Source organism: Teleopsis dalmanni, chromosome 2 (genome assembly GCF_002237135.1).
Source record: "Teleopsis dalmanni isolate 2A chromosome 2, ASM223713v2, whole genome shotgun sequence".
In the NCBI taxonomy this organism is placed as follows: Eukaryota; Metazoa; Arthropoda; class Insecta; order Diptera; family Diopsidae; genus Teleopsis; species Teleopsis dalmanni.
Genome location: NC_051847.1, coordinates 216,259,245 through 216,285,285, shown reverse-complemented (window position 1 = coordinate 216,285,285; position 26,041 = coordinate 216,259,245). Strand labels below are relative to the sequence as shown.

General features: G+C 31.4%; 4 protein-coding genes across 5 annotated transcripts; all 4 read right to left on the bottom strand.

Annotated features, from left to right (window-relative positions):
• Positions 1-5,348: 5,348 nt before the first annotated feature.
• Positions 5,349-6,028, bottom strand: LOC119684989 (bursicon-like). Its single transcript, XM_038099155.1, has 3 exons — positions 5,883-6,028; positions 5,682-5,806; positions 5,349-5,615 (listed from the first exon to the last, which is right to left on the bottom strand). The coding sequence occupies exons 1-3, from the start codon at positions 6,013-6,015 to the stop codon at positions 5,349-5,351; spliced, it is 525 nt and encodes a 174-aa protein (XP_037955083.1). The 5' UTR covers positions 6,016-6,028.
• A 773-nt stretch (positions 6,029-6,801) lies between these two features.
• LOC119677754 (membrane alanyl aminopeptidase-like) lies at positions 6,802-11,861 on the bottom strand. Its single transcript, XM_038089238.1, has 7 exons — positions 11,367-11,861; positions 10,990-11,148; positions 10,633-10,926; positions 10,359-10,545; positions 10,033-10,280; positions 7,164-8,297; positions 6,802-7,105 (listed from the first exon to the last, which is right to left on the bottom strand). The coding sequence occupies exons 1-7, from the start codon at positions 11,855-11,857 to the stop codon at positions 6,811-6,813; spliced, it is 2,808 nt and encodes a 935-aa protein (XP_037945166.1). The 5' UTR covers positions 11,858-11,861; the 3' UTR covers positions 6,802-6,810.
• A 3,023-nt stretch (positions 11,862-14,884) lies between these two features.
• Positions 14,885-19,703, bottom strand: LOC119676727 (membrane alanyl aminopeptidase-like). The gene is made up of 7 exons (XM_038087982.1): positions 19,220-19,703; positions 18,297-18,455; positions 17,945-18,238; positions 17,693-17,879; positions 17,369-17,616; positions 15,243-16,370; positions 14,885-15,179 (listed from the first exon to the last, which is right to left on the bottom strand). Exons 1-7 carry the CDS (start codon positions 19,696-19,698, stop codon positions 14,885-14,887), a joined length of 2,790 nt encoding a protein of 929 aa, XP_037943910.1. The 5' UTR covers positions 19,699-19,703.
• A 757-nt stretch (positions 19,704-20,460) lies between these two features.
• On the bottom strand, positions 20,461-25,484 carry LOC119677753 (membrane alanyl aminopeptidase). Of its 2 annotated transcripts, XM_038089236.1 has the most exons (7): positions 25,398-25,484; positions 23,254-23,751; positions 23,025-23,183; positions 22,481-22,955; positions 22,180-22,421; positions 20,978-22,108; positions 20,612-20,915 (listed from the first exon to the last, which is right to left on the bottom strand). In XM_038089236.1, the coding sequence occupies exons 2-7, from the start codon at positions 23,748-23,750 to the stop codon at positions 20,612-20,614; spliced, it is 2,808 nt and encodes a 935-aa protein (XP_037945164.1). In that variant the 5' UTR covers position 23,751; positions 25,398-25,484. The 2 variants fall into 2 exon arrangements, with proteins under 2 accessions (XP_037945165.1, XP_037945164.1); XM_038089237.1 differs by lacking the exon at positions 25,398-25,484 and having other exon boundaries at positions 20,461-20,915; positions 23,254-23,750.
• Positions 25,485-26,041: the final 557 nt, after the last annotated feature.

Genomic DNA, 26,041 nt, shown 5'->3' with positions numbered 1-26,041 from the left:
ATATAACGAACAAGGGGTGCAACATAAACTTCGTTATATTGGACGTCCACTGTATTTATAAAAAAATAAGTAATAATAAAAAGGTGTAAATTGATTCATGCTAATATGATTTAAGCTAAAATATAATAAATGCATGTATAAATAAATAATATAATTTGATATATGTATATAAGTTTGTAAGTAAATAATGTACATATGTTAATAAGAGTTATTTGCCTGAAATCGTGCAGAAATACTTTAATTGTGTAAATTTTATGTGGGCTTTAATGTTGTATGTCAATTGTTTGCATTCGAATTGGTGTTCTTTGGTTTTGTATTTGCTTAAACAAATACAATAAGTATCTCATACCGCACGAAAACGAGAAAATAAGCAATATATCAAAGGTTAGAAATTCATTTGCAATACTTTAAATTGCAAAAATAAAATTGAATAAACAATTAGAACCGAAAAGCAAATAGACTAAGGCCATTTTTCTCCGTGCTTCGAAGCGATGAGAACTCTGTGGGAAAATAATTTACTTGCTTCGAGATAACATATTTTCAAGGATAACTTAACAATTGAAGTATTTCCTGAATGGTTTCATATGCTCCAATCAATATCAATTGCTTAATTTATGAATAACAATGTTAATCTGAACTGCCAAGATTATGGCTACACTAGTTTGTTTTTGAACACACTGAATTGGTTTTGTTGGCTTGAATTTTCTTTTCAAGAAAAATATATAAAAGTATCTCGAGTTGGAAAGTTTAATTGGAAGATTACTTTCATTTTCTTTTCGACTTCAGCTTTAGTTTTTATTAATAACTATCATGGCAACTCATGCGGTTTATTTTTGATTAAATGCTTTTTTCTCATATCTTTCTTTTCATATGTCTACTCTTATCTTTTCTTAATTGAAGTTTAAGTTGAAGTTAATTTAATTAAAGCAATTTTTTCATTAACAATGTATACTTCACCAAAAATGAGTAAATAAATAAATAAACTACAAAAGATACTACTTCAAGCAAAACAAATAATAAATTTTATTTAAATCTGTTTTTGAAAGTCATTTAAGTGAATTATTTAGATAAATAAATAAAAGCAAACTGAAGTGTTTTGTTATTTAGTGAATGCTTAAAATATTTTTTAATGCAAGAGTTTTTTTTTCAGTTTTCAGATGTTATTTAAAAAAATTTTTTAAAAATTAGTTACGCCAATTTAAAAAATATTTATGGTAGAGCAAGGAAAAAAAAATTTTAAAATAATTTTTAAAAAAATTAGAGAAAAAAATAAATTAGCTTTAATTTAAATGAAGTTTAAATACCACTCAACTACTCTGTTATTGCTAAAAACTGACACTTTGATGTCTGCGCTCTCTTAAGCGCATCCTCTGTCTATCCTATATCTATATCTATATCTATATGTATATCTAAAAGAATTAAGGATATTGCCCGTTTCATTAAAATAACAAAGTTTTTCCTAGTTAAAAAATATGCCCCCCGAAACAGCTAAGGCACCCCTGAAAACTATAATGTCACAATGGGCCTTTGTAAAGCACAAAGATGAGCTGTGCATCTATCTTGTGTCTGAACATAATATAAGTCTAGTTTACTTTACAAAACCATTCAAATTAACAACTTTTAACAATGGCTTTTATAATAATGGCTTACAAAGAACAATCTTAAATAATATGCACTTGCACCATCATATCTATATTAATGACTTACTAATACTAAAAGCAGTTACATATCACCTTCTTATATAGTATTTTCTGCTTCTTACCTATACCTTTATTTAGTGCTTGTAAATAACATAATAGTACCCCTCATCAGCACTACTATCATATTATCATTCGATGGAAAATTTTAATTTGGAGCACATTAGATTTCACAGATTTAGATGCAAGGCATGAAGTACGTCAAGGAAAATGAGGTAGTTAAAAAAATGTCACCGAAAATTCCCAGCACTTTTAAGTAGTATAAATCAATTTACTCAGAAGTAAAACGTTTTAAATAAGTTAATAAATATTATATGTACTCAAGAAGTTATTATTTTTTCATATTATTAATAGATTGCAGATTTAATTTATGTAATATATTAAAATAAATAGCGCTGTTAAATAAATTTGATATTTACTTTGTGCATTTGTGCATACAAGTACCGGTACATTGAGAAGGCAGAGAGGTTTTTTGTTCTAAGGGAATTTATTTTTACTTTCATTCACACTACCGCATACATAGACCTCTACATTACAACAACAGGAAAGCCAACAATAAGAAAGAGCAACAATGAAAAAATGTTAAGAAGAGGAAGAAGGGTAAGTACAAGTACCATTAAAACAATGGTAAATAAGAAAAAGCATTTCGCGTAGAAAAAATCTTTAAAAACATTTGGAAAGTAAAAATTTGTTGAATCATATAATTTTCTAATAAAAATTTTATCCATTATATTGTATATACACGCCGTGTGTGCGAGTTCGAGTAAATTGATGGTAAATTGAGAGAAATAGTATATTATTACGGTATGGCAACTAATGTTTGTATTTACCAGAATTTTGAGTAGTGTAAATTAGGTAAATTAAATATTACCATTGTGAAAATTTTATAAGATATTTAATAAATAAATAAATAAATTTAAAAACTTTTAACTAAAAATAATAAATAAGTGTAAATAAGTGCAAGTGTAAATAAGTACTTTACCTCAATTTACTCGAACTCGCACACAGCCTAGTGTATATAGTGCAAAAAATCGCTAGGACATTTCAATTTAATTTACCTTAATTTACTCGAAATCGCACACGGCCACAATAGTTTGAAAATATATAAAATGTTTACTCTATATTTGTGTTATAAGGATAACCAAGAAAGATAAGAATAATAATTACAAAACCGCCCTATAACATGACATTTATGGTAAATGTCAGTCAATTTGCATATCCATAAATGAAATCTACTAAAATATATTTCCGTACTTCGGTTAAAGGGTTTTTTTTATTGTATTTCAGCTTAAAAAAATACCAACTTAACTAAAGAAAAAGGCAATTAATTGATAAACACAAAAAAAAAAACGAAAACAATATATAAACAAATAAATATTTCCAATTGGATAGAAAAGCAACAGAATTCGCAAACTTTGGCTTCGCAATCAGAAATGGGCATTGGGGCTTCCATTCATAAAAATAATAGAAAGAAAGAAAGGATGCCTGCCATTTACGTTTTTGTTTCCTTTTCTTTTTATTTTTCTTTCTATTTTCTTGTTTCTGTTGATGATTACTCAGAACTCACCTCGTGCGCCTTTGGGTGGTGATGTTGACAATTGTGCGCTCCTACATGTGCTGTGTGTGGTAGCACAAATAGTGATAACAACAACAAACCATACAATGAACGTGGTGGCCAAATGTGTAAGCTGCATTTACTGCTGGCTCGGTAAGCGGGGCAAGCAACATAGGTGGGTCGTGATGTCTGTTGTGTTTGGCGCCGTTGAAAATATGAGCACATTTTCCCTTTCATATTATTTATGTATTTATTAATATTATTTAATTTTATTGTAGCAATTTAATACAAAATATTATGTTTAATTATTATTTTTTGTATTTCATATTTCATTTTTTTTCTCATTCATATTAAGACACTTCAGCAGTTACGTGTACTGCATTTTAATTGCGAACTTCAACGACACAAATTTGACAAAATTTCAGCTATTTTTGGCTAAAATAAATTGAGCTTGACAGCGCACAAGGAAACAAATAGCAAATAGGTGGACTGAATAATGGGGAGTGAATAGTGGAGGAGTTGGTGCCAGCGGTGGTGGTTGTTGCCTGCTTTTGTTGTTGTTGCTATACTTTGCGCTTTAACAACCACTGATAATGGTTTTATTGCTGCTGGCAATCACTTTCATTATAATATTTATTTTATTTTTACATTTTTATTAACAAGATTTCTTTCCTTGCACTAAGTTTATTGTATTTTGTTTACTTTTTTATTTAAAATTTATTTTTAATTTTTGCACCACTTATTACATTTATTTTGCAGCTTAACCGGATTGTGCGGCATGTTATGTACTTTTAGGGTTTTAAAATATTTTTATATATTTATTTTAATGTATACAGTTTTTTACTTTACTTCACTTTATTTTATACTATAAATTTTATTTAATTTGTTTATAATTTTCATTGATAAATGAGCATAAATAAATTTCAGTCACCGAAGTAAACAAAATGAAAATGATAAACACACAAAAACACCAAACATCTGACTTCTTCAGCGATTCACAAATGAATGAGAATCCAAAAGCAAACAAATTCAATAAATTGTTATTTTTATTTAATTTTCTCTTCATTGTGCTCTCTTTCTAGTAGAGCACAATGCACACCAAAAAACATTTTATTATTATAAAAGATATTCTCTGGTACACACATTTGTTTACGACAGCAGTGAACAAATTCATTTCTGAGCAACATCTGTTGGTAGTAAAAGAGAACGTCAAAAAAACGGTGAACAGTGTTGCGACTTTGCTTTTTAAATTTATCCCTTTTAGTTCAACAAACTGTAGGAAAAGACTTAAAATTAATTGTGACGTTTTATAGAAATTATTATTTAGGCCGTGTGCGAGTTCGAGTAAATTGAGGTGAAGTAAATTGAAATTTCCTAGGGAATTTTTGCACTCCACTCATTTACATTTATTCATTGCAACATAGCAATAATAATAATGTTAAAACAAAATTAAATGTCAAATAACAACTAATTTTAAGGACGTGTGCGAGTTAGGCTAAGTTGATGCTAAACCAAATGGGAGATTTTTTGGGATTTTTTGCATTGCACACATTTAGCCATTTATTAACACGTAACGACACATCACTACATTATCGGCACAACTTAGAATTTCCCTTATTTAGAACGAAACTTAGCCTAACTCGCACACGACCTAAGAAAGTTAAACAGCATTTTAGTACCAACATTTTAGTAATCTTCTTTGTTGCAGTTATTCCTTTGAGATTATTTAATAAGTAATATTAACGTCAATATTCCAAATTAATTTAACAATTAATTTTTTTTCATTAAACTTAAAATTTAAATGCTTCACTTAAATATGATTTAAGCCAGAAATATTAATGACTTAAGTCAATACTAAAACTTAAGTTTTGACTGTTAGTTAGGCATGTAGAAACCTCTATTGCAAAGAAATTGTGTCCTGCCATATAGTAACTATAATTTTTTTCTGTTGTTTTCTTCAAATATTGTTAAGCATTCTAAACACTTTTGCAAGTATCAAAGATATTTTATTTACTGTAATGAATTTAATACATTATTTAATATCGTTTCAAAATAAAATGTATATACACACACATACACACACAACTTGTACGCATTTACTGCAATGCTATACGTCTAAAATGATTGTTTAATGGACCCTCATCTGAGTATCCCGCTATTTCTTGTGGTATAATACCAGATTCCTCAATTGATGTACATGGACGACACATACATTCTAAAGGTGCTTTTGTGAGTACTTTTTTAAATTTACGTTCTCCATGCTTGGCTTTTGGACAAAATAGTGACACAGCTGCTTCTCGCTCTCCAGACTCCTGACAGCACATGCACGAACGCTCCATTTGCCAAATTTTGCTACCCGATACCTATACGTATATAATAAACATACAATACATAATAAACAAAATTAAGAATTAACTGTAGGAAGTGACCTGTATATAACTTGCACAACGCCCCACACATGCAAATGAGGGTATCGGTTTCGGCACACAACCGGGATATTGCAGCACATGTATCACTGGGGTGACTTGGCAATCATCACCAATATGTGAAATATCTAGCATTGCAAATACACACACAATTGTCACATTACTTATAACTATAAATAATAATTAATTGTTTTCAATACATACCATTATCGGAGGATACAAGCGCATTTTCCGTACTAACGGGATCCAGTCTTGATAACAATAAACTCAAGCAGTATATAAGGAGTATGACAATTATGCTTCTATCTCTCGTGTTGGGCACTAATTTCTGCAACATCTCTAGTCACCCAACTAGCAAACACAACCTGGTCGACAGCTGACTCTTGTAGAATTGGAAGATTTTTTCACTAAGACCAAGCCTTTTTATACTTGACATATGCCAAGTATACTTGTGACCAGAGGAAGCCTTGTTCAAGTAATGTGATAATTTATTTGCTAATAGATTTATATTAGTTTCGTCTTGTTCTTAATATGAAATATGTTGCAATATATTTTGTTGGATATTCGTCCAAGTACTTAAATAATTGGCAACATAAGTGTTGCATTAGTCGCTTTGGAAAAGTAGCCAACACGCTGTGATTTGTGTTGTTATGGAAATGGAAAATCTTATGATAAGGCGTAATGGGTTGTTGACACAAGCGTGTACTAATGCCTCATTTTCACTATGTCATTTTTAATGTCAAATATTGTCAGTATAACGTCATATGATGTCATATTCACATTCTTGTCATGTGATGAAAACGCATTTGACACACCAATCATTATAATTGACTGGTGTGTCAAATGCATAGTCAAATGCATATTTCAAATCATATAGCATAAGAATCCTTTGAATTTGCAGTTTTTAAAAACTAAATCAAAGCTTATATAAAACATTTAATTAAGAAAAATCCATTATTTATAGTAATTAATGATTTGAAATATTTTAGTGGGAGCTTAAATCTGAAAGCCTAGTACTTATATAAACTACTCCTTCCAGCATACAACACACTCTTTTACTTATAACATATACTTATATAGACTTTTTTATTAATAATTTTATTCATTTAATGAAATACTAATATTAATATTTTTATCGCACAAAATAATAAAAAATACTGAGGCAAAAAATTAAGGTTGCCGTCATTTGATTTATTGTAGCACTATTTCCTTTGTCGAAATAAGTGTACAGTGTACCGAGATTATTCTCGGCCCACACTAAATTGTTGGAAACTTTGATTACTGCTCTATCTAAAGTAGCTTTTGAAGTTCCAAAAAGTTCTCCTTTCTCCTTAACAAAAGTTTCCAATTGTGTTTGTTGATCTTTGGTAGTCAAGTAGTCTGCTATATCATTAACTATATTAGCCGCATCTGACCATTCTCCAAGTCTGTAAGATAATTTACAATTCAATGTATAATTGAAAAAGTATAGTTGTATATACTTACGCTTCAGATAACTTTTCAATATTTTCTGTTATGAGATTAAAAACGGGTCCTACATTTTCTGGATTTTCTCTATACAAAGGTTTTAAAGACATGACTTTGTAATGAGTTGGTATTATGTCGAGTAATATATGGGCAAAATGTACTTCATAATGGTGTCGTGTACATCCTAACGCACGAGCCAATAACTCTTTTTCAGTAATTACAACTTCACTTTTAAAAAAATCATGTACAGTTGAATACATCATGAAAATACCATTGCGTATGGCATTACAGTAGAGGGTCTCTCTGAAATCAGGTGAAGGCTTGATTTTTGTAGAATATACGTTATTTAATACTTGTTGCGCTTTCTCGTTGCAATCGCTTATTCTATATTTGCATACCCAATTTATCACCTTGTTACGATTATAAACATCAAGTACAGTATCATTATTATTCTCAAAGTACAATTTTTCGTAAACTGCTTTCGCGATTTTTTCCAAAAAGTCACCAAAATCTTTTTGTCTCTTCAATGGTAACCGCTTTGTTACATGCTCAAATCCGGAGAAGGCAGCATACCAAGGTAAATATTCTGTTTCAAATGCCAAATATTCCACGAACTCAAAGACTCTATTATAACTAACTGATCCGTTACGTGCAAAATTAAACAAATCATCCACAAGTTGTGCACGATTGATGACAGGAATGTCACTATGATTTTTCTGAAGAAGTGCTTTTCTGATATTGGTCAGTATTTTCTCATCATAGAGCACCCGGTAGTAGTTAGATTGCTGTAAATTGAAAATAATCCACTCAGCATTCTCCTCAAGCTGTTGCAAAAAGCTGATTCCGGAATTGTCCATATAAAATTTCGGTTTTAAGTCATTAAAATTTTTTTGTTTATCAGTAGTGAAGGTTATAGGTATTGTGTAATAAAGGTTTGGATTGCTTCCTTCTATGGGATCGAATAAGAAACGGTGTTGTTCTATATAAATGCTATCTCCGTTATATTCAAAGCGTACGAATATGTAAGGATAGCCTACTTTCTCAGTCCAATCGTAGAAAAACTTATTTAAATTTACTTGTGGAAGTTGGTCTGTCGGCCAATGTGCCTTGAGCTGAGTGAACAGATCTTGTGGCTGTACACTTTTCAAATGACTGAAAATAGAATTTTAATAAAATTTAAATGATTTTTAAAACAAATATTAAAAATTTCTTTATAGTTTTTTACAAATATTTTATATGTTAATAAAAGACACATCACTTTGTTACAATGAAATATATATAGGTATATTTATAATATTATATATGTTGATTACATATTATTAATTATTATATTACATGATGCTATATATGATATATATTATTATTTATTTATATTTGTTATATGTGGAGTACTAGTTTTTAAACATTTTATGGTAATTAGAGATAAAGGTTATAAGTTAATATCGTGTAGAGATTATAATACTTTATTAAATTTAAATACTTCTTACAAACTGATTATTTCTTAAAAGGTAGGTATTATCTTTACTTTTTTGATATGTCATTCTGTCTCTCATTTTCTATTAGTACGCTGCAACTGCATCTCAAAATAATTAACCATTCGAAATATAAAAAGGATGTTCACTATTACCAGTAACGAGTAATGAGCTTTGTAATCAGTAAGAGTGAAATCAGTAACTCTAAACAGTGACCACACTTGATTGTATCGTATTTTATAAAATAAAATTTTGTCCCATCACATAACACTAAATTTTATATTTCAATTAATACCACCTTACGAGACTGGGTATACATGCGGATGCAAACTGTAGATTCTGTGAAGAGGATGACCATGAGTCGACCACACATGTACTGTTAGAATGCCCTACGCTAATGCACATACGGAATAGGCTTCTGGAAATGTATATTCTTACGGTAGATTCAATAAAACTCTGTAGAGTGTGTTCTATACTAAATTTTATTGACGCAATAGGAGTTAGAGACCTATTTTAAACCTAGAAGGGGGCCCAATAGACCCGAAGGTCACAGTGCCACATCTGCATAACATGCATTTTCGGCATAGCCTGAAAGAGACAACTTTGTCGTGTCCGAGTCCCTCTATATAACATGGCCCTAACAAATAGTTGAGAAAAAACTAATTTTCAGAGAATATGCAGTAAAAGTCTAGCACAAACGTATTAAAGTCTTCAATAACGTACGAGTAGTAAGATTGCATTGTGTTAATCGGAATAGGTTTTATTATTGCCGCGCTGCGTTTTTAGAACGTTATTTGATCACCAAACACTTTACTAGTAATAGTGAATACCCTTATAGAGCTTTTTTAATAGTTATAACATTATTGCAGACTACATTATATCCAGAGTACATATTATCCAAAGTTCTGCAAATGCATTTAAAAGAGAAGTTTTTTTTAAGAATGCTTAGGTATATTTTTTAATAATCAATAAATAGTTACAATTGTAATTAGTAATTATTAGAAGTTTTGCTTTAGAAGAGTTATTTTATCAATGGTGAATGTACTACAATTCATATATCTACTTAAATTCGCTCAAGATTTTAATGCATATCAGTAAATAAAAATTTCTATTAACTATTTATTGCGATAGCTCGATTTTTGTTTATATTGACTACAAATTTTTCCAGTATATGATCTTTTCTATATCTAGTCATTCCATATACTATTTACTCCACTATAAAATTTAAATTGGTTATAACTTATCAATTCACATCTGAAACAACTCAAAGTGAAGGAATACCATAGATAAAACAAATCAATATCTAATCAATATCGCATAATTTATGGCAATGATAATGACCACCTGCACCGTAGTGCAATCCAAACCATAAACATATATTTCATGATAATTACTAGAATTCAAGCTTTACTCACTTTTCTTTTAAGTATTGTCGTATCGCATTGTCAAAATTATCAGAACCCATTAAATTACGTATCATTCTAATTATACACGCACCTTTAGCATAAGCTATAGAACTAAATTTATTGGCAATTTCTGAAGGAGTTTGTACACTGTTCTCAGGGCTAGTCATTGGTTGAGTTGTATTCACTGCATCGGTACCGAATATAAGGTGCATTTGATTTACCACGAACTGCTGATCCAATTGATATTCCGGATATAACTAGACGGAGACACATGCAAGTTAGTTCCAATCTTCTTGCTAAAGTTTTAGTTATCTAGGTATAATAAATCTAATTACCTCGTGTGCCATAAAATACTGATAGTAACGTGCGAATGCTTCATTTAACCAGAAATAACTCCACCAAGCAAAGGTAACGCTGTTACCGAACCACATGTGAGCAATTTCATGTGTTAGAATTGTTAACGTGTATTGTTTGTTCGCCCAACCATCAGTGTAACCTGGTTCATTGACCAAAACGGATTCTCTAATATGATATATTGATTAAATTAGTATATAGGTATATTTGTAGCATAAGTAAATATATATAATTTAATTAAACTTGTAAACGTACTTGTAAATTATAAGACCCCAATTTTCCATACCATTGTGAGGGAAAGCTGGACTGCCCGCATTTTGCAAAATTGTGTTTCCAAGACTCTTGTAGGGCAGTTGTGTTAACTTGTCATATGCAGCTAAAGCCTTTACACCCACTTCGTTGCTAAAGTTAGTGTATCCTTTGTATTCAGGACGCGTAATAATCGAAAAATCCGTATTGCCACTTGTAACAAAATCAGATACAATAAATGCCACTAAGTAAGTCGACATGAGTGGTGTTTCCTCAAAGTAATCCATATATCGATTTTCACTGAAAATATGTATTTATGTTATATAAGATTAATAAATGAGTACTAGAAGTAGTGGTGCATACCCATCAGCTTCGGTTTTGATGAGTCTAGTGTTGAAGACAGAGTTGTATTCCTTGGGACGGCTTATTTGCATTCGAAATTTGGCTTTCAGTGCTGGTTCATCAAAACATGGAAATACAGTTCGGGCATTTAAACGTTGCATTTGTGTTAGACCAACCCATCTATAATAGCACAGAACAATAATTTGTATATGTTTTTAGAACAATTAGTTATGAACCATTATAATCTATGGTAGGCAAAAGTTTATGGGATCTAATTGTTAAACTGTGATCTACTTTTTAAATGAGTGTATGTATGAAATGTAATTATATATATCAATACGTAACATTTATTATATATAGTTCAAGCTTTCGTGTGGATTAATTTCTAGATTACTCACCTAATCATTTCATCTTCATTCAGGTAACTGGTGTAGAATAATCCTGTTAGACTGGTTCCGATTTTACCATTAAATTCGAAATGAAGCGTTACTGCAGCATTTACGGTTAGAGCATTATCAAGTCTAATTGTCAATTTATCGGTCACTTGATCAAAAACGAAACTTTCTATATCTAAATTGATTTTTTTATTGGTATTGTCGTAAAAAGCAGCAGCCGTTAAAATAACTCCAATGTCTTTATGTAACGTGATTTCCCGCACGTCAGACACGATCGCATGCAATTTTATTTGAATTTCGCCTTCATAAGTAAATTGCTTTGGTCTGTCTTCGATCAGGAGATAGGGTTTTATTGTAATATTATACGCTTCTGGTATAATGTCATTACTTAAACGATAATTAACTTGTGCTTGGCCCAATCTGAAACATATGGTGCTTATCAGCGTTAGAAACGCAATATGTAGTATCGTTGGCGTTAGTGTTAGCGTCCGCATGGCTAAGCGGTCTGCGATATACTAAAATTTATTCACGTAAAAGTAAGCGAAATTAAGTTCCTTCAACTTCGTCAGTTCAAATTTTGAACTTAACGAGTGAACGCGTTTTCGACCAGTTACTGCGATAAGACTTAAACGAACTTATCAATCTCGTATAAACGCTATAGTTGCATGCTTAGATATAGTTTAAGTACCAATAAACAATACATTAACTGGTGAAGTGTTATTGATATGTTCCGAATACGTTATTAGTAAAACACATAATCTTTGGTAAAAGATAAGAATTAGCATTGATTAACTACAAGACATTGGCGCCACTCCCAAAAAACTTAACAAAAAATTATAATTTATTTATCATTTTATTATTTTATGAATATGCTTTGTATATTGGAATTCACACGGGTTTCCCTTGCTCTTGCACGGGTTTCCCTTGCTCTTGTTTCTGTACTTTACCGTCTCGTTGTGTTTATAAATGAAATTAAACGATTTAATAATGTGTACTAGCATATCGTATGATATGTACGCAAAAAAAAGTACGGTTGAGTGTTACTAGGTCAATAGAACCGATGCAATGTTTTCTATATATTTCATGTTACTAAGCAATTTTCTTTAGAGAGTTAAGTAGTTATTCCCCTGATAGAGGGAATGCTTTCATTATTTTCTGATGTTACACTCATAGAAAATAGATTTTATTTTTTAATAAAAGATCTTTAACTATGGCTGCTTTACAAATTTTGTAACACGTGAGAGCTAATCAATTTTTTTATAAATATTTATATATATTTATTTTTTTAAAAATAACATATTTTTCATGAAACTAGTTTTATCATGTAATTTTTTGAGATGTTATTACTCATAAGAGCAATATGTTGCCATGAGAACCACAGTTTCTTAAGATTCAAGCGTTATAATTTATATTGATTGCCTTGCGGTGAAGCCACCAATTAATGGCGATTGGCATACAGATTTATAGAAGCAATTTAATATCATTTTATAAAGGACACACATCCACTTATTCAAGATAATAATAATCTTTCAATATAACTATCTGGGTAGATGCACACTTCTACAAGTGCCATGACGAAATTTCGTATATGTTCTTGAAATTGTTGTTCACAATACAATTAATTTGCAAAGGTTATTTAAGGGTTCTTAATTGAAAGAAAGGATAAACGAAAAGTGATTTGAGTCTTATAAAGAATAATATATAAAAAAATGGAAATATATAAATATATAATAAAATATATATCAAAAAGTGTTATGTTAAGTTAGGTTCGGAAATCGCGTGCTGACCGTTGTCAGTACTTCCACTCGGAGGCATATATTGCCCATTGTGAAAAAGCGATCCCCGAGACATTGAAGTCGTCTTGTCTTAAGTCTTAGACAGAGACAAAGGAAATGGTTGATAGATTCTACCTCCACTTCATCTTAGCAACTTCTGCATAATCCGCTTGTTCGAATTCGCCACCGTTGGAAGTGTTATGTTAACTGATCCAACTTCTTACAACTATCACGTATTGAAAGTCAATGTAGCTCAGTCATGTTCTTCTCGTTCTTTATTTTTGTGTCTTTTAAGCAGCATATAACACAATCGCATATAATATTAAAAATTTATTACTATAATTTTTATATAATTTAGGTATATACCTAAATAAACTTAAGACACTGCTGGAGTAGCTTTTTCTATTTTCTTTTCTACACGTAATTCCTTTAACGACTTTATTTAAATATATACATATATATAATTTAAATATTAGAAATGAGTATAAATATTTTTTCATTTCTTTCCATGTCTACTCTAAATAATTATCAGAATGCAACTCTTGGAGATTACTATTATTCTTTACTAACTATATTACACCAATATTGCAACATTCCATCGATATTTTTATATTCCCAGATATATTTTAGAAGCCAACATTGAAAAGAAACGTAGCATCGAAAGGAAACCCCTGTTGGGAGTTACGAAGAACTAGAGGGAGCTTGAAAAGAGTTAGGAAATACTGTATTAACACTTTCAATGGATTTTATCAACTATACATCTATAAAACTATGTATGGATAATATATAAATATGGACTATAAAAGATCGGTGAATTTTTTTAATTATGAACGATAACAATCGAAAACGTAAAAGCAAATAAAGAACAGTGGAAGAAGGGAAGACTATGTTGATATTATGCGTAAATTTTTTTTCCAGAAAATACTGTTACTCATTCAAAAGGCTAAGAACGTTTCAATTAAATATTGTACATTTTAATGCAGTATCTTGTATAAAATGAATAGATTCCATTTTTTTAATAAAAAAATTATATAAAATAATAAGTACCGATGTATATAAGAAAGCAGACGGTTATGCTTCTATCTCTCGTATTGGGCACTAATTTCTGCAACATCTCTAGTCACCCAACTAGCAAACACAACCTGGTCGACAGCTGACTCTTGTGGAATTGGAAGATTTTTTCACTAAGACCAAGCCTTTTTATACTTGACATATGCCAAGTATACTTGTGACCAGAGGAAGCCTTGTTCAAGTAATGTGATAATTTATTTGCTAATAGATTTATATTAGTTTCGTCTTGTTTTTAATATGAAATATGTTACAATATATTTTGTTGGATATTCGTCCAAGTACTTAAATAATTGCCAACATAAGTGTTGCATTAGTCGCTTTGGAAAAGTAGCCAACACGCTGTGATTTGTGTTGTTGGGGAAATGGAAAATCTTATTATTAGGCGTAATGGGTTGTTGACACAAGCGTACACTTAGAATCCTTTGAAAAGGCAGTTTTAGAGATTTAAATCAAAGTTCAAATAAAACATTTAATTGAAAAAATCCATAATATTAAGTGGTAAATTATTAAAAATACTTAATGGAGAGATCTTAGCCAAAAGCCTACTCTTCTTATACGCCACCGCTTATTATAATATATTGTATTGTAAATAATATACCTTTGTATGTACGTTCAGAAGTTTTTATTAAAAAATTGTGTTCTCTTAAACAAATTTCTTAATAAATAATATCTTTATTATCGGAAGAAATTTAGTAGAACACTAAGGCAAATAACTAACATCGATATCTGTTGATTTATCCCAGCATTATCTCTTTCATCGAAATAAGTGTAGAGTACACCGAAATTATTTTCGGTCCATAGCAAGTTACTAGCAACTTTGTTTACAGCTCTATCTAAAGTAACTTTTGAAGTTCCGAAAAGTTCTCCTTTGTTCTTAACAAAAGTCTCCAATTTCCTTTGTTGTTCTATAGTAGTAAAATAGTCTGCTATATCACTAATAACATCCGCTACAACGGGCCACCCTCCAAGTCTGTAAAGTAATCGAAAAGAATTCCGGGATATGAATTAATAAGTAAAATTATAACAAACTTACGTTTTGGATAACTCTTCAATATCATAGAGCATAAGATCAAAAACAGGTTCTACATTTTCTGGATTTTCTCCATATAAAGATTTTAGAGTCATGACTCTGTAATCACCTGGTATGGCACGCTTCATAATTCGTTCGAAATGTGCTTTATAGTGAAGTCGTGTACAACCTTGTGAACGTGCCAGTAACTCTTTTTCAGTAGTCACGTTTTCAGCTGTAAACCAATTAAATAAAGTTTCATAATACCTATAAGAAGAGCTTCGTACGGCACTGCAATAGAGTGTTTCTCGAAAATCGGCTGAAGGCTTCACATTTGTATTGATGACATTATCAAATTGAGCTTGTGCTATCTTGTTACAATCTTCAATTCCATACTTGCATACCCAATTTATTACCTTGTTACGGTTATAAACATCAAGTATGGTATTATCTTTATTCACAAAGCCTAATTTTTTATAAACTGCTTCCGTAATTTCTTTTAAAAAGTCACCAAAATCTTTTTGTCTCTTCAATGGTAACCGCTTTGCTACATGCTCAAATCCGGAGAAGGCAGCATACCAAGGTAAATATTCTGTTTCAAATGCCAAATATTCCATGAACTGAATGACTCTATCATAGCTAACTGATCCGTTACGTGCAAAATTAAACAAATCATCCACCAGTTGTGCACGATTGATGACGGGAATGTCACTATGATTTTTCTGAAGTAGTGCTTTTCTGATGTTGATTAGTATTTTCTCTTCATAGAGCACACGGTAGTAGTTAGATTGCTGTAAATTGAAAATAATCCACTCAGCATTATCCTCCAGACTTCGCGAAGCACTGATTCCGGAATTGTCCATATAAAACTTCGGTTTTAAATCATTAAAATTTTTTTGTTTATCAGTTGTGAAGGTTATAGGTATTGTGTAATAAAGGTTTGGATTACTTCCTTCTATGGGATCGAATAAGAAACGGTGTTGTTCTATATAAACGTCACTTCCATTATTATCTAAGCGTACGAATACGTATGGATACCCCACTTTCTCAGTCCAATCGTAGAAAAAGTTATCTAGGTTGAGAACTTGGTCTGTCGGCCAATGTGCCTTAAGCCGAGTGAACAGATCTTGTGGTCGAACATTTTTCAAATGACTGTAAGTAGAAATTAATAACTTAAGAAACTTTTTTAAATTTCATATTTATAATAATATGTGTACTTCATATATATAAATTTACATGTAAATTTATTTGTATAAAGTTCAATTATACTTTTCGGACAACATAGCTCAATCGGAACGTACGATATTAAAACACTTAACAACTAGAGGATTAAACCCTTTGAATTATGGGCACATCAAATAGATTTAATAATTCCATTGATTACTTAGAGAACTAACATCTTCAAGCTGGAAAAACTATCGAATGCTGTCCAATGAATATGTAAATTATGTCAATTATTTACTGATGTCAGAAATCTTGGAGCATTTGGTTGGAGAGTGCAAACTGAACGGAAGCAGAAAACAAGGAAGATCACTTTTTTGATTTATTTAACTTTTCTTATACTTTTTATATTATTTTATTTAAATTGTATTATTATGTTTATAATAGAAAAATATCTATAACTCAATAAAACGTTGAATACACAATTAATCGTATGACCACATAAGGATTTATCAATGACAGTCTGTTTATTTGTCTACATTCCGATAATTTACTTGATAAGTTACAGATCTAATAGATAAGAGCTTACTTTTACTCTTTTTTAACTGCGAGGTTTTTTCATAACTCTTTTCTACGCCTTTACTGGATTATTGAGCAATAATTGACTGAGGAATAGTTGACCTCAGATCTGCATACCCCCCAAAGTCAAAACTAACACCTTCTTTTAATTTGAATATATTTTTTCAAATTTTCTTAAATTGAATCACATCATATACAATTTAATGAACGGTGTAATTTCTGATGAATCTCACTACTACATACACTTCTGAACCAACTAAAAGTATAGGAATAGATATGCCACAAAACAAATCATTAGCTGATTAATTCTACATAATTTATGGTATTGATAATGACCACTTATACCGTGGTTCATTCCAAACTACAAATGTTATCTCTATGATAGTGACAATAATTAAAAATTTACTCACTTTTCTTTTAAATATTGTCGTATCGCATTGTCAAAGTTATCTGAACCCATTAAATTACGTATCATTCTAATTATGGACGCACCTTTTGCATAAGCAATAATACTAAATGTATTTTCAATTTCTGAAGGAGATTGGACACTGCCCTCAGGGATAGTCAGTGGTTGGGTTGTATTTACAGCGTCAATGCCAAAAATAAAATGCATTTGATTTATCACAAACTGCTGATCCAATTGATATTCTGGGTATAACTACAAGGAGAAACACACAATTTATTCCAATTTTTCTGATAAAGTCTTAGTTATCTAATATAATGAAATAAATTACCTCATGTGCCATAAAATACTGATAGTAACGTGCGAATCCTTCATTCAACCAAAAATAACTCCACCAAGCAAAGGTAACGCTATTACCGAACCACATGTGAGCGATTTCATGTACTAAAACCGTCAAAGTGTATTGCTTATTTGCCCAACCATCAGTGTAACCTGGCTCATTGACCAAAACGGATTCCCTGATATGAAATTATAATGGGAAGATATATAAAAAAAGAAGAATGTTTTACTGGCCAACACTCACTTATAAATTACAAGACCCCAATTTTCCATTGCATTGTAAGGAAGATCTGGGCTACCCGCATTTTGTAAAATCGTATTTCCAAGATCCTTATAGGGCAATTGTGTGAAATTGTCATATGCAGCAACAGCTTTCAATCCTACTTCAAAGCTGAAACCGGTGTAATTTTTGTACGCTGAACGTGTAATAATCGAAAAATCCGTATTGCCGGTTGTAACAAAATCAGATACAATAAATGCCACTAAGTAAGTCGACATGAGTGGTGTTTCCTCAAAGTAATCCATATATCGATTTTCACTGAAAATACATATTTAATTAAGATTAATAAATGAGTACTAGAAGTAGTGATGCATACCCATCAACTTCGGTTTTAATGAGTCTAGTGTTGAAAACAGAGTTGAATTCCTTGGGACGGCTTATTTGCATTCGAAATTTGGCTTTCAGTGCTGGTTCATCAAAACATGGAAATACAGTTCTGGCGTTTATAGTGTACATTTGTGTTGCAGCAATCCATCTATAAAAGTATAGAAAAATAATGAATAGTTATTTGTAAAATCTAGATATGTTAATTATTACTTATAAGAAGTTTCTGAGTACACATTCTAAATATAAGAAGCGTTTATGCAAGCTTATTGAATCGAGAAAGAATATTACGAAATCATATCTATATTAACACACAGTTTTTTATATTATAAAAATGCATTATTATTGTTAGGGTACATGTCACTGCGACCATCGGGTATATTGTGCCCCTATTAATATCCATACTATATAAGATTATATACGATTATTGACATTTCTATGAACACTAAACCAATATAATGTATATATACTTCGGTGTGTGAGACCGTAACCTACACTCCATCCCCCTATATAGTCGCCGCTTCCGTGACTCCAGTCACAAAGTTTACCGCTAACCTCACCCCCGCTCATTTGCTCTAACCACACTCCATTCCTATAACCTAGTTTCCCTAATGTACACCCTTGCTTTCTGGCTTAGTTAAATCTAGCTCTCCCCTGATTACTGGGATGAAGTTTTTACAATGCTGTAGAAAACTTCTCCATTCATTAAGAGGTGGTTTAGTGGGTTCAAGTCTCACACAGTGGCTTTCGATGCTTCCACCTACTGTCAAACAAAAAAAAATATATAAAATATATTTATATATATATAATTATTTATATATATATATATACCGAAAATATGAATCATATATATGCGATTGAAAACATTTTGCATACAGCAAATATATAGTCAGATTTAGTTACTAGAACACTCACTTCAGATTTTCATTCTCATCTATATATTTCGTGCGATATAATCCCGTCAGATTGGTTCTGATTTTACCATTGAATTCAAAATGAAGCGTTACTGCAGCATTTACGGTTAGAGCATTATCAAGTCTAATTGTCAATTTATCGGTTACTTGATCAAAAACGAAACTTTCTATATTTAAATAGATTTTTTTATTGGTACTGTCGTAAAAAGCAGCAGCCGTTAAAATAACTCCAATGCCTTTATGCAATGTGATTTCCCGCACTTCAGACACGATCGCATGCAATTTTATTTGTATTTCACCTTCATATTTAAATAAGTTTTCTTCGTCTTCGACCAACAGATACGGTTTTATTGTAATATTATACGCCTCTGGTATAATATCATTACTTAAACGATAATTTATTTGCGCTTGGGCTAATCTATGACAGATGCAGATTATCAACAATAGCAACGCAATATGCAGTATCGTTCGCGTCCGCATGGCTAAGTAATCGGAGAAAGACTGAAATGAGTTTACCCAAAAGTGTGTAGGCTACATAAATTTGAAAAATCATGTTCTCGATAAGATTAAGTATTAGTTATACATTTTGAAAGTCGAAAATATTTATCTACTCAGTTATTAAATTCTAGTGTGGTTTCCTATTAGTTGAAATGTGATCTCGCTCTCTAATTACAAAAAAAGATTGCTAATATTTATTATATATAAATGGTTTTGTGGTATTATCCTTATATTTCAAAAAGAAAAGTTTTTAAAATGTACTTTAAATCAAAATTATAATCTTTGAGAAAATATTGATATTAAAGTTTTAGCTGGACATGCATATATCTCTGGAGAAAGACTACTATATTTTTTGATGTAATGTATAAGTATAAAAATAATCTAATAAAGGTCTCACATTTTGTATCAAAACTATAAAGCGGTTAGAGATATTTTAATAGTGCTAACCTCGTCCGCGCTCTTCTGCTCTAACCCTAACCCCTTCTGTATAACCCAATTTCCCTAATGTACGCTCTTGCTTTCTGGCTTCGATAAATCTAGTTCGCTAAGTACTAAGTCTATTTTTTCTCCTATCTACCCTGATAACTGGGATGAAGTTTTCACAATGCTGTGGAAATCTTCTTTTTTCTGTAGTCCAATTTTTGTAAGACCATTTTGCTAATTAGATTGTTAGGGCACTCATTAGGTCAGTAAATTATTTTATAGTGGAATAAAAACATTCTTATAATTTCTGTTAATAAAAGGTGTAAGATTTTAAATTTAATTTTATTTGGTTTTATTTATATTAAATATTATGGTTTCATAAATACTTGCTCTCATACTCGTGTTAATACATAAGTACAAAAACCCAACACTTTGCTTATATCAGAACAATGAGTATGTGACTACAGTTTTCTTAATGGAACAAAATTGCCACGACAGCTATTAAAACTAAAGTGAATACTGTGTAAACGTTTTGTTGGGCAGCACCGTCTCCAACACGCTTCGAAAGGTGTTCCTTGAATATAGCTAATTTACTTGCGGACCATTCCAAGTTCTCAGCAACGGTTTTTTCTGCATTATTAAGCGTGGAAACCGCTGCGCCGAATTTTGCACCATGGTTTTTGTTGAACTCCTCCAGTTTCTTCTTTTGTGCCTCTGTGGTGAAACGTGATGCTATGTTGGCGATAACAGTAGCGCATGCCGAATATCCACCCATACTAAAACGAAACAATCATTAATATATAAAATTTATTTGGATATTTATACCAATCAAACTTACGCTTTTTGTACTTCCTCATAATTAGCGGTCACTAAATCGAACATAGGTTCTACATTCTCATTATTTTCGGTGTACAAGCTAGATAATGCACTGGATTTGTCTTGACGACGCACTTCATCCGTTAAGATGTTATTGAAATGTGTTTTCCGGAATTTTTCACTCTTAACACAACCCAAGGCATTTAGAATAAGTGTTTCCTCAGTGGCAACAGTTGCAGTTCTATACATTTTGTATAAGAAAGAATAATAACTCTCGCTATCTTCGCGCACAGCGGAGCAGTAAACCACACTACGAATGTTAGCTGGTACTGATCTTCCATTAAAAAGCATGTTTTTAAAATACCCTTCGGCTTTTGATGTGCAGTCATCGTTACCGTATCTACAAGACCAAGAAAGTATTTTGGTACGAGTGTAGATATCAAGTGCAGTATCATTAGAACCATCAGAAAAGCCCAATTTATTGTATGCCTTTTCCATTAAATTTCGTAAATAAATGCTGAAATCTTTTGTATCGGTTCCAAGACGTATTGATAAGTAATTGTAACCATTGAAAGCTGCTGTCCATGGCAAGTAGTGTGTTTCGGAAGCTAAGTAATCCATAATTTCCAAAGTTAATTCATAGTTCTGAATGCCGGCACGTGCCAAGTTAAACAAATCGTCTACTATTTGCGCACGATTCATTTCATGTATGCCATCAAAGTTACTTTTTTTAAGCGCTGTGCCTAAATTCTTCCAGGCATTTGTGGAATAATTAACACGGTAATAACCCGTTTGCTGTACATTCAATATGATCCAAGAAGAAGCTTTACCTAGAGACTGCGTTTTATTTTCTTTTGGCACAATGAAAAATTTTGGATCGGTGTCGGTAAAATTTTTCTCGTTGCTGGTGGTGTAAGATATTGGTACGGTGTATTGCAGGTCTTTATCTGAGCCATCATTATCCTTTAAAAGAAAGCGTTTCTGTGATAATACAAAACTAGAACCATCATTCGCAACATCAACGTACACTAGTGGATAACCCACTTGAGTAGTGAAATTGGAAAATAGGCCATCAGCGTAAGTAAGGAAGTTTGTGTTAAAATTAGCTTTCCAGAAATCAAACAGATTGTCAGGAACAGTAGTTAGAAACTGGCTGAAAATTTAAAAAAGGAATACATGTATATAAACAACTGTAAAGGTATCTATATGTATTAAGGAACTTACTATTTCTTAAGGTATTCTTGCAATGATTTTTGGAATTTGGCTTCGCCCATGACGTGCTTGACCATACGAATGAATGATGCGCCTTTATTGTACGAAATACTGTTAAACATCCGACTAAGATCAGAAGGTGTATTGGTATTGAGATCACTCATTGGATTGGTATTATATGTGGAGTCCATTTGCATAACAGCTTGAATTTGATCAACAATGAATTGTTTCTCCAATTCTAATTCAGTCTCAACCTTTTTTGAAAATGGTTTCAATAGAATATCTATGATTGCATTACACTTGAAATACTTACCATTGCTGTGCCAAAGTATTGGAAGTAACGTGCAAAGCCTTCATTTAACCAAGTCCAACTCCACCAATTACATGTAACGAGATCTCCGAACCACATATGTGCTTGTTCATGTGCTATAACTGCTGCAATAGCTTGCTGTGAACTCAGTGGAGTTGAGCCATTCTGCACTAATAAAGAACGTTCTCTATAAGTTAGTAAACCCCAATTTTCCATAGCACCAGCCGAAAAATCGGGTACGGCTACCATCTGCATTTTGGCATTGCCCATGCTGTAGTAAGGATAGGCTAAGTATGTGTCTAATTCTTTCAATATTTTTCGGCCAACATTAAAGCTATACTCAGTTTGTGCGTAATAATCTGGACGAGCGAGCACACCAAACTGACCATCAGTACGTTCAGCAAAATCGGATACTAGAAAAGCCAACAGATAAGTAGACATGTTTGGAGTAGTGCTGTAAATATCTGTGACGTAATCGCTGTAATATTGTAAATTGCATGAAATAAATTAAAAATCTATTAATATGAACTCCAAAGAAAGACATTACCCATTAACTACATAATTAGTTGCTTCTGTGTTACTGGCAGATTTATAGCTTTTGTGACGTGTGATATTCACATTGAAAGTGGCTTTAAATTTTGGTTCATCGAATGATGGAAAAGCGCGTCTAGCATGATTCGTTTGGAATTGTGTTGAGCCAATCCATCTAGAATTAATATACAAGTATGTATAAGTACATTTTATTAATGTTTTAAACAGTTTTATTTAATACGAACTTTACGGTATTGCTGCTGTCATTATAGGAACTGCGATAGAAACCGTACATATCTTCTTGCATTAATCCGGTATATTTAAAGTGCAAAATGACAGTACTTTTTGCTGGCAATGTTGTGGTTAATGTGTATTTGATTATATCGGTTGCATCGTTAAGTACACCATTTGGCAAATTTGTCTGAGTTGTAGCTCCTTTCATCCAATACTGCTTTTCTGAAATTGTTAAATTTTTGGTGTGTAATTCTATAGTTGTAGTTGCTTTATTCGTCAAAATCTCAATATAGACTTCGCCATCGAATTTGAAACGTTTATCTCCATCACTTTCCAAAAGATATGGTCGTATTGAAATATTATACTGTACTGGTGAGATGTCCTCAGAGAGACGATAATTTGTGTCACCCTCTGCAAAAGGTGTTGGCACGTCCAAGTCATTCGCAGGTGCACTGAGCGCTAAGCATAAGCATGCTGCCAAAACGACAGCTGTACTTAGTAATTTCATTCTAAAAATAAATTATATATAGTATTCATTGTTTTGTATAAAAAGGATTGAAGTACAGTTGCAATATTCAAGTATGTATTAAATTATTTTAAGTGTAGTAGTTAAAATGAATATGGTGACATTGGTAAGTATCCGCAGTTTTTTTTATCACTAGATGATGTTGATACCTGGCAACACTAATCTGAGAAAATCACGAAAACGTGTTTGATGGGTGACATTTTTTTGTTAAGGCTGTCTCTCCTCAAATATCTGAATACCTTATGCGATGCTTTATGACTACAAAAACTCTGGCCCTAGGAGTGGTTTGCTCAATTCGGTTTCGAAAATATCGATGCCAAAATGTTCTTCACCCTGGTCGTCTAGTCAATAAGAAAGCCTATAAAGTTTCCCAACTGATAGATAAAAACCAACGTGGAAGTTATCAAGAGATAGCAGAGGTACTTAACATAAACTATGTACCGTTTGGAATTCTTTAAATTGAGGTGGCTAGGGAAAGCCACACATGAATTCACGCAAAGAAATTTGAATGACCGAATTGTCATCAGTGAAATGTGATATTGTTGAAACGTAATGAACTAGAACCATATCAAAAATTGATTTAATACGAATATATCTAATACAAGCGATCATAGTCAAAGAAGCAAGCAAGGTTATATTACGGTCTAGGTTATAACTGTGTACTATGAGCGGTTCCAGCATGCTGCAACGGGTATTTCTGTTCTCTACTACCCACAACTCGACCGTTTTAATCAATTAAGTAAGTAAAAGCAATAAAAATTGGCTAACAGAAAAGAATTGTTTTTCATTATGACAAGCCAGGATACGCACATCTCTAACGAATTGAGCCCGGACCTTCTACATTTGTCTGACTACTATTTGTTTCGATTTCTCAAAAACTCTATTATTGGTAAAAAATGGCCAATCGAAGAGCTACTGAAAATCATTTGACAAAGTGTTTCGCCAATATAAACCGGAGAAGTTCTGTACCGTTCTGTAACGTTAATAACATTAGTTTTCGGAAAAGAAAAGTTTTGTTCAAAAATTTACTGAAAAAAACGTGAACACTTCTTATTCTTGTGAAATTTGCGGTAGTCACAAATTTTTCTTTATCAAATTTATTCTAAAACTTAAATTAAATTTATTATCTTTAAATTAAACAAGGTTAGTAACTGAGTGCTGGAGTACTGAATCCTTTTTAGTGTTATACATTTTTCACAGGAGATTAGTGATGCGTATGGATTGGGAGCGAATATATAAAAAATTTATTATATTTGTTATTAATAATTTTATTTTTTTGCGGCAAAAACTATATATTATTAAAAAATTATTTTTTTATTGAGTATTAATTTTAAAATGTACGCGATTTACACACTAAATGCATTTAGTGCTGATATTTTAATTGTTGTTTTTTTTGTTATTTGAAATTCTTTCAATTTTCATAATTTTCTATTCAATTAGTAAATTATAATTTTATTTTTATTAATTTATTTGAATAATTTAATTTTAAACTTTTTTTAGTTAACATCTTTGAAATCTGCACTTTGGTACAATTACTAATAAAATGAATTCCACAAATGTAGTTCAACATCTCTTCAAAGAGAATCCATTATCCTGACGATAAATAGTATTTCTATTATAGAGACACACCTATAATTGATATCCCTGTAGACCGCTTCACTTTACTTTCGCACTCTCGCGATTGTCAAATCGTTTACCAATATGACCAAAATCTCTTGGCCTACTGAGGACTATAATATACGTTAAGCTTTATTTATAAATTTACTATAATAAGTTTATCTGGTTGCCTTAACTGCCTGATAATGTCAGTTTATGTCATAATAGTCTATTATAATAGACGTATTTGTTCGTATTTATGATAACTTGAAGTATTGTTGTTGGATTATTTTATTGCTAGATTACAGCTTCGATAAGACAACATATGGATGCATATGAGTTGGCTAAAAGAGGCTAATAAACCTATTCAGATACGGGTTGTTTTCTGTACAGCACAAGTACATAGTTATAATCTTGCCTGCTTATTATCGGTTTTGTTCTTGTATCATTACAACTGATAAAGGTTAATATTGAATATTCATTAATTCTGTTTGAATATTTTAAGTACTGTTTTTCTATATAAAAATGGTATTGTCTTAGATTCGATACTAAAAAAAACTTTATGCCATTAGCAAAATTTTATAGTGCGGACACGATAATTATGTTTCTTATGAACTCTTTAATTATAATTAAATTTGTTAAAGATATTTATTGTTCGCAGCTCGTGATTTTAATTG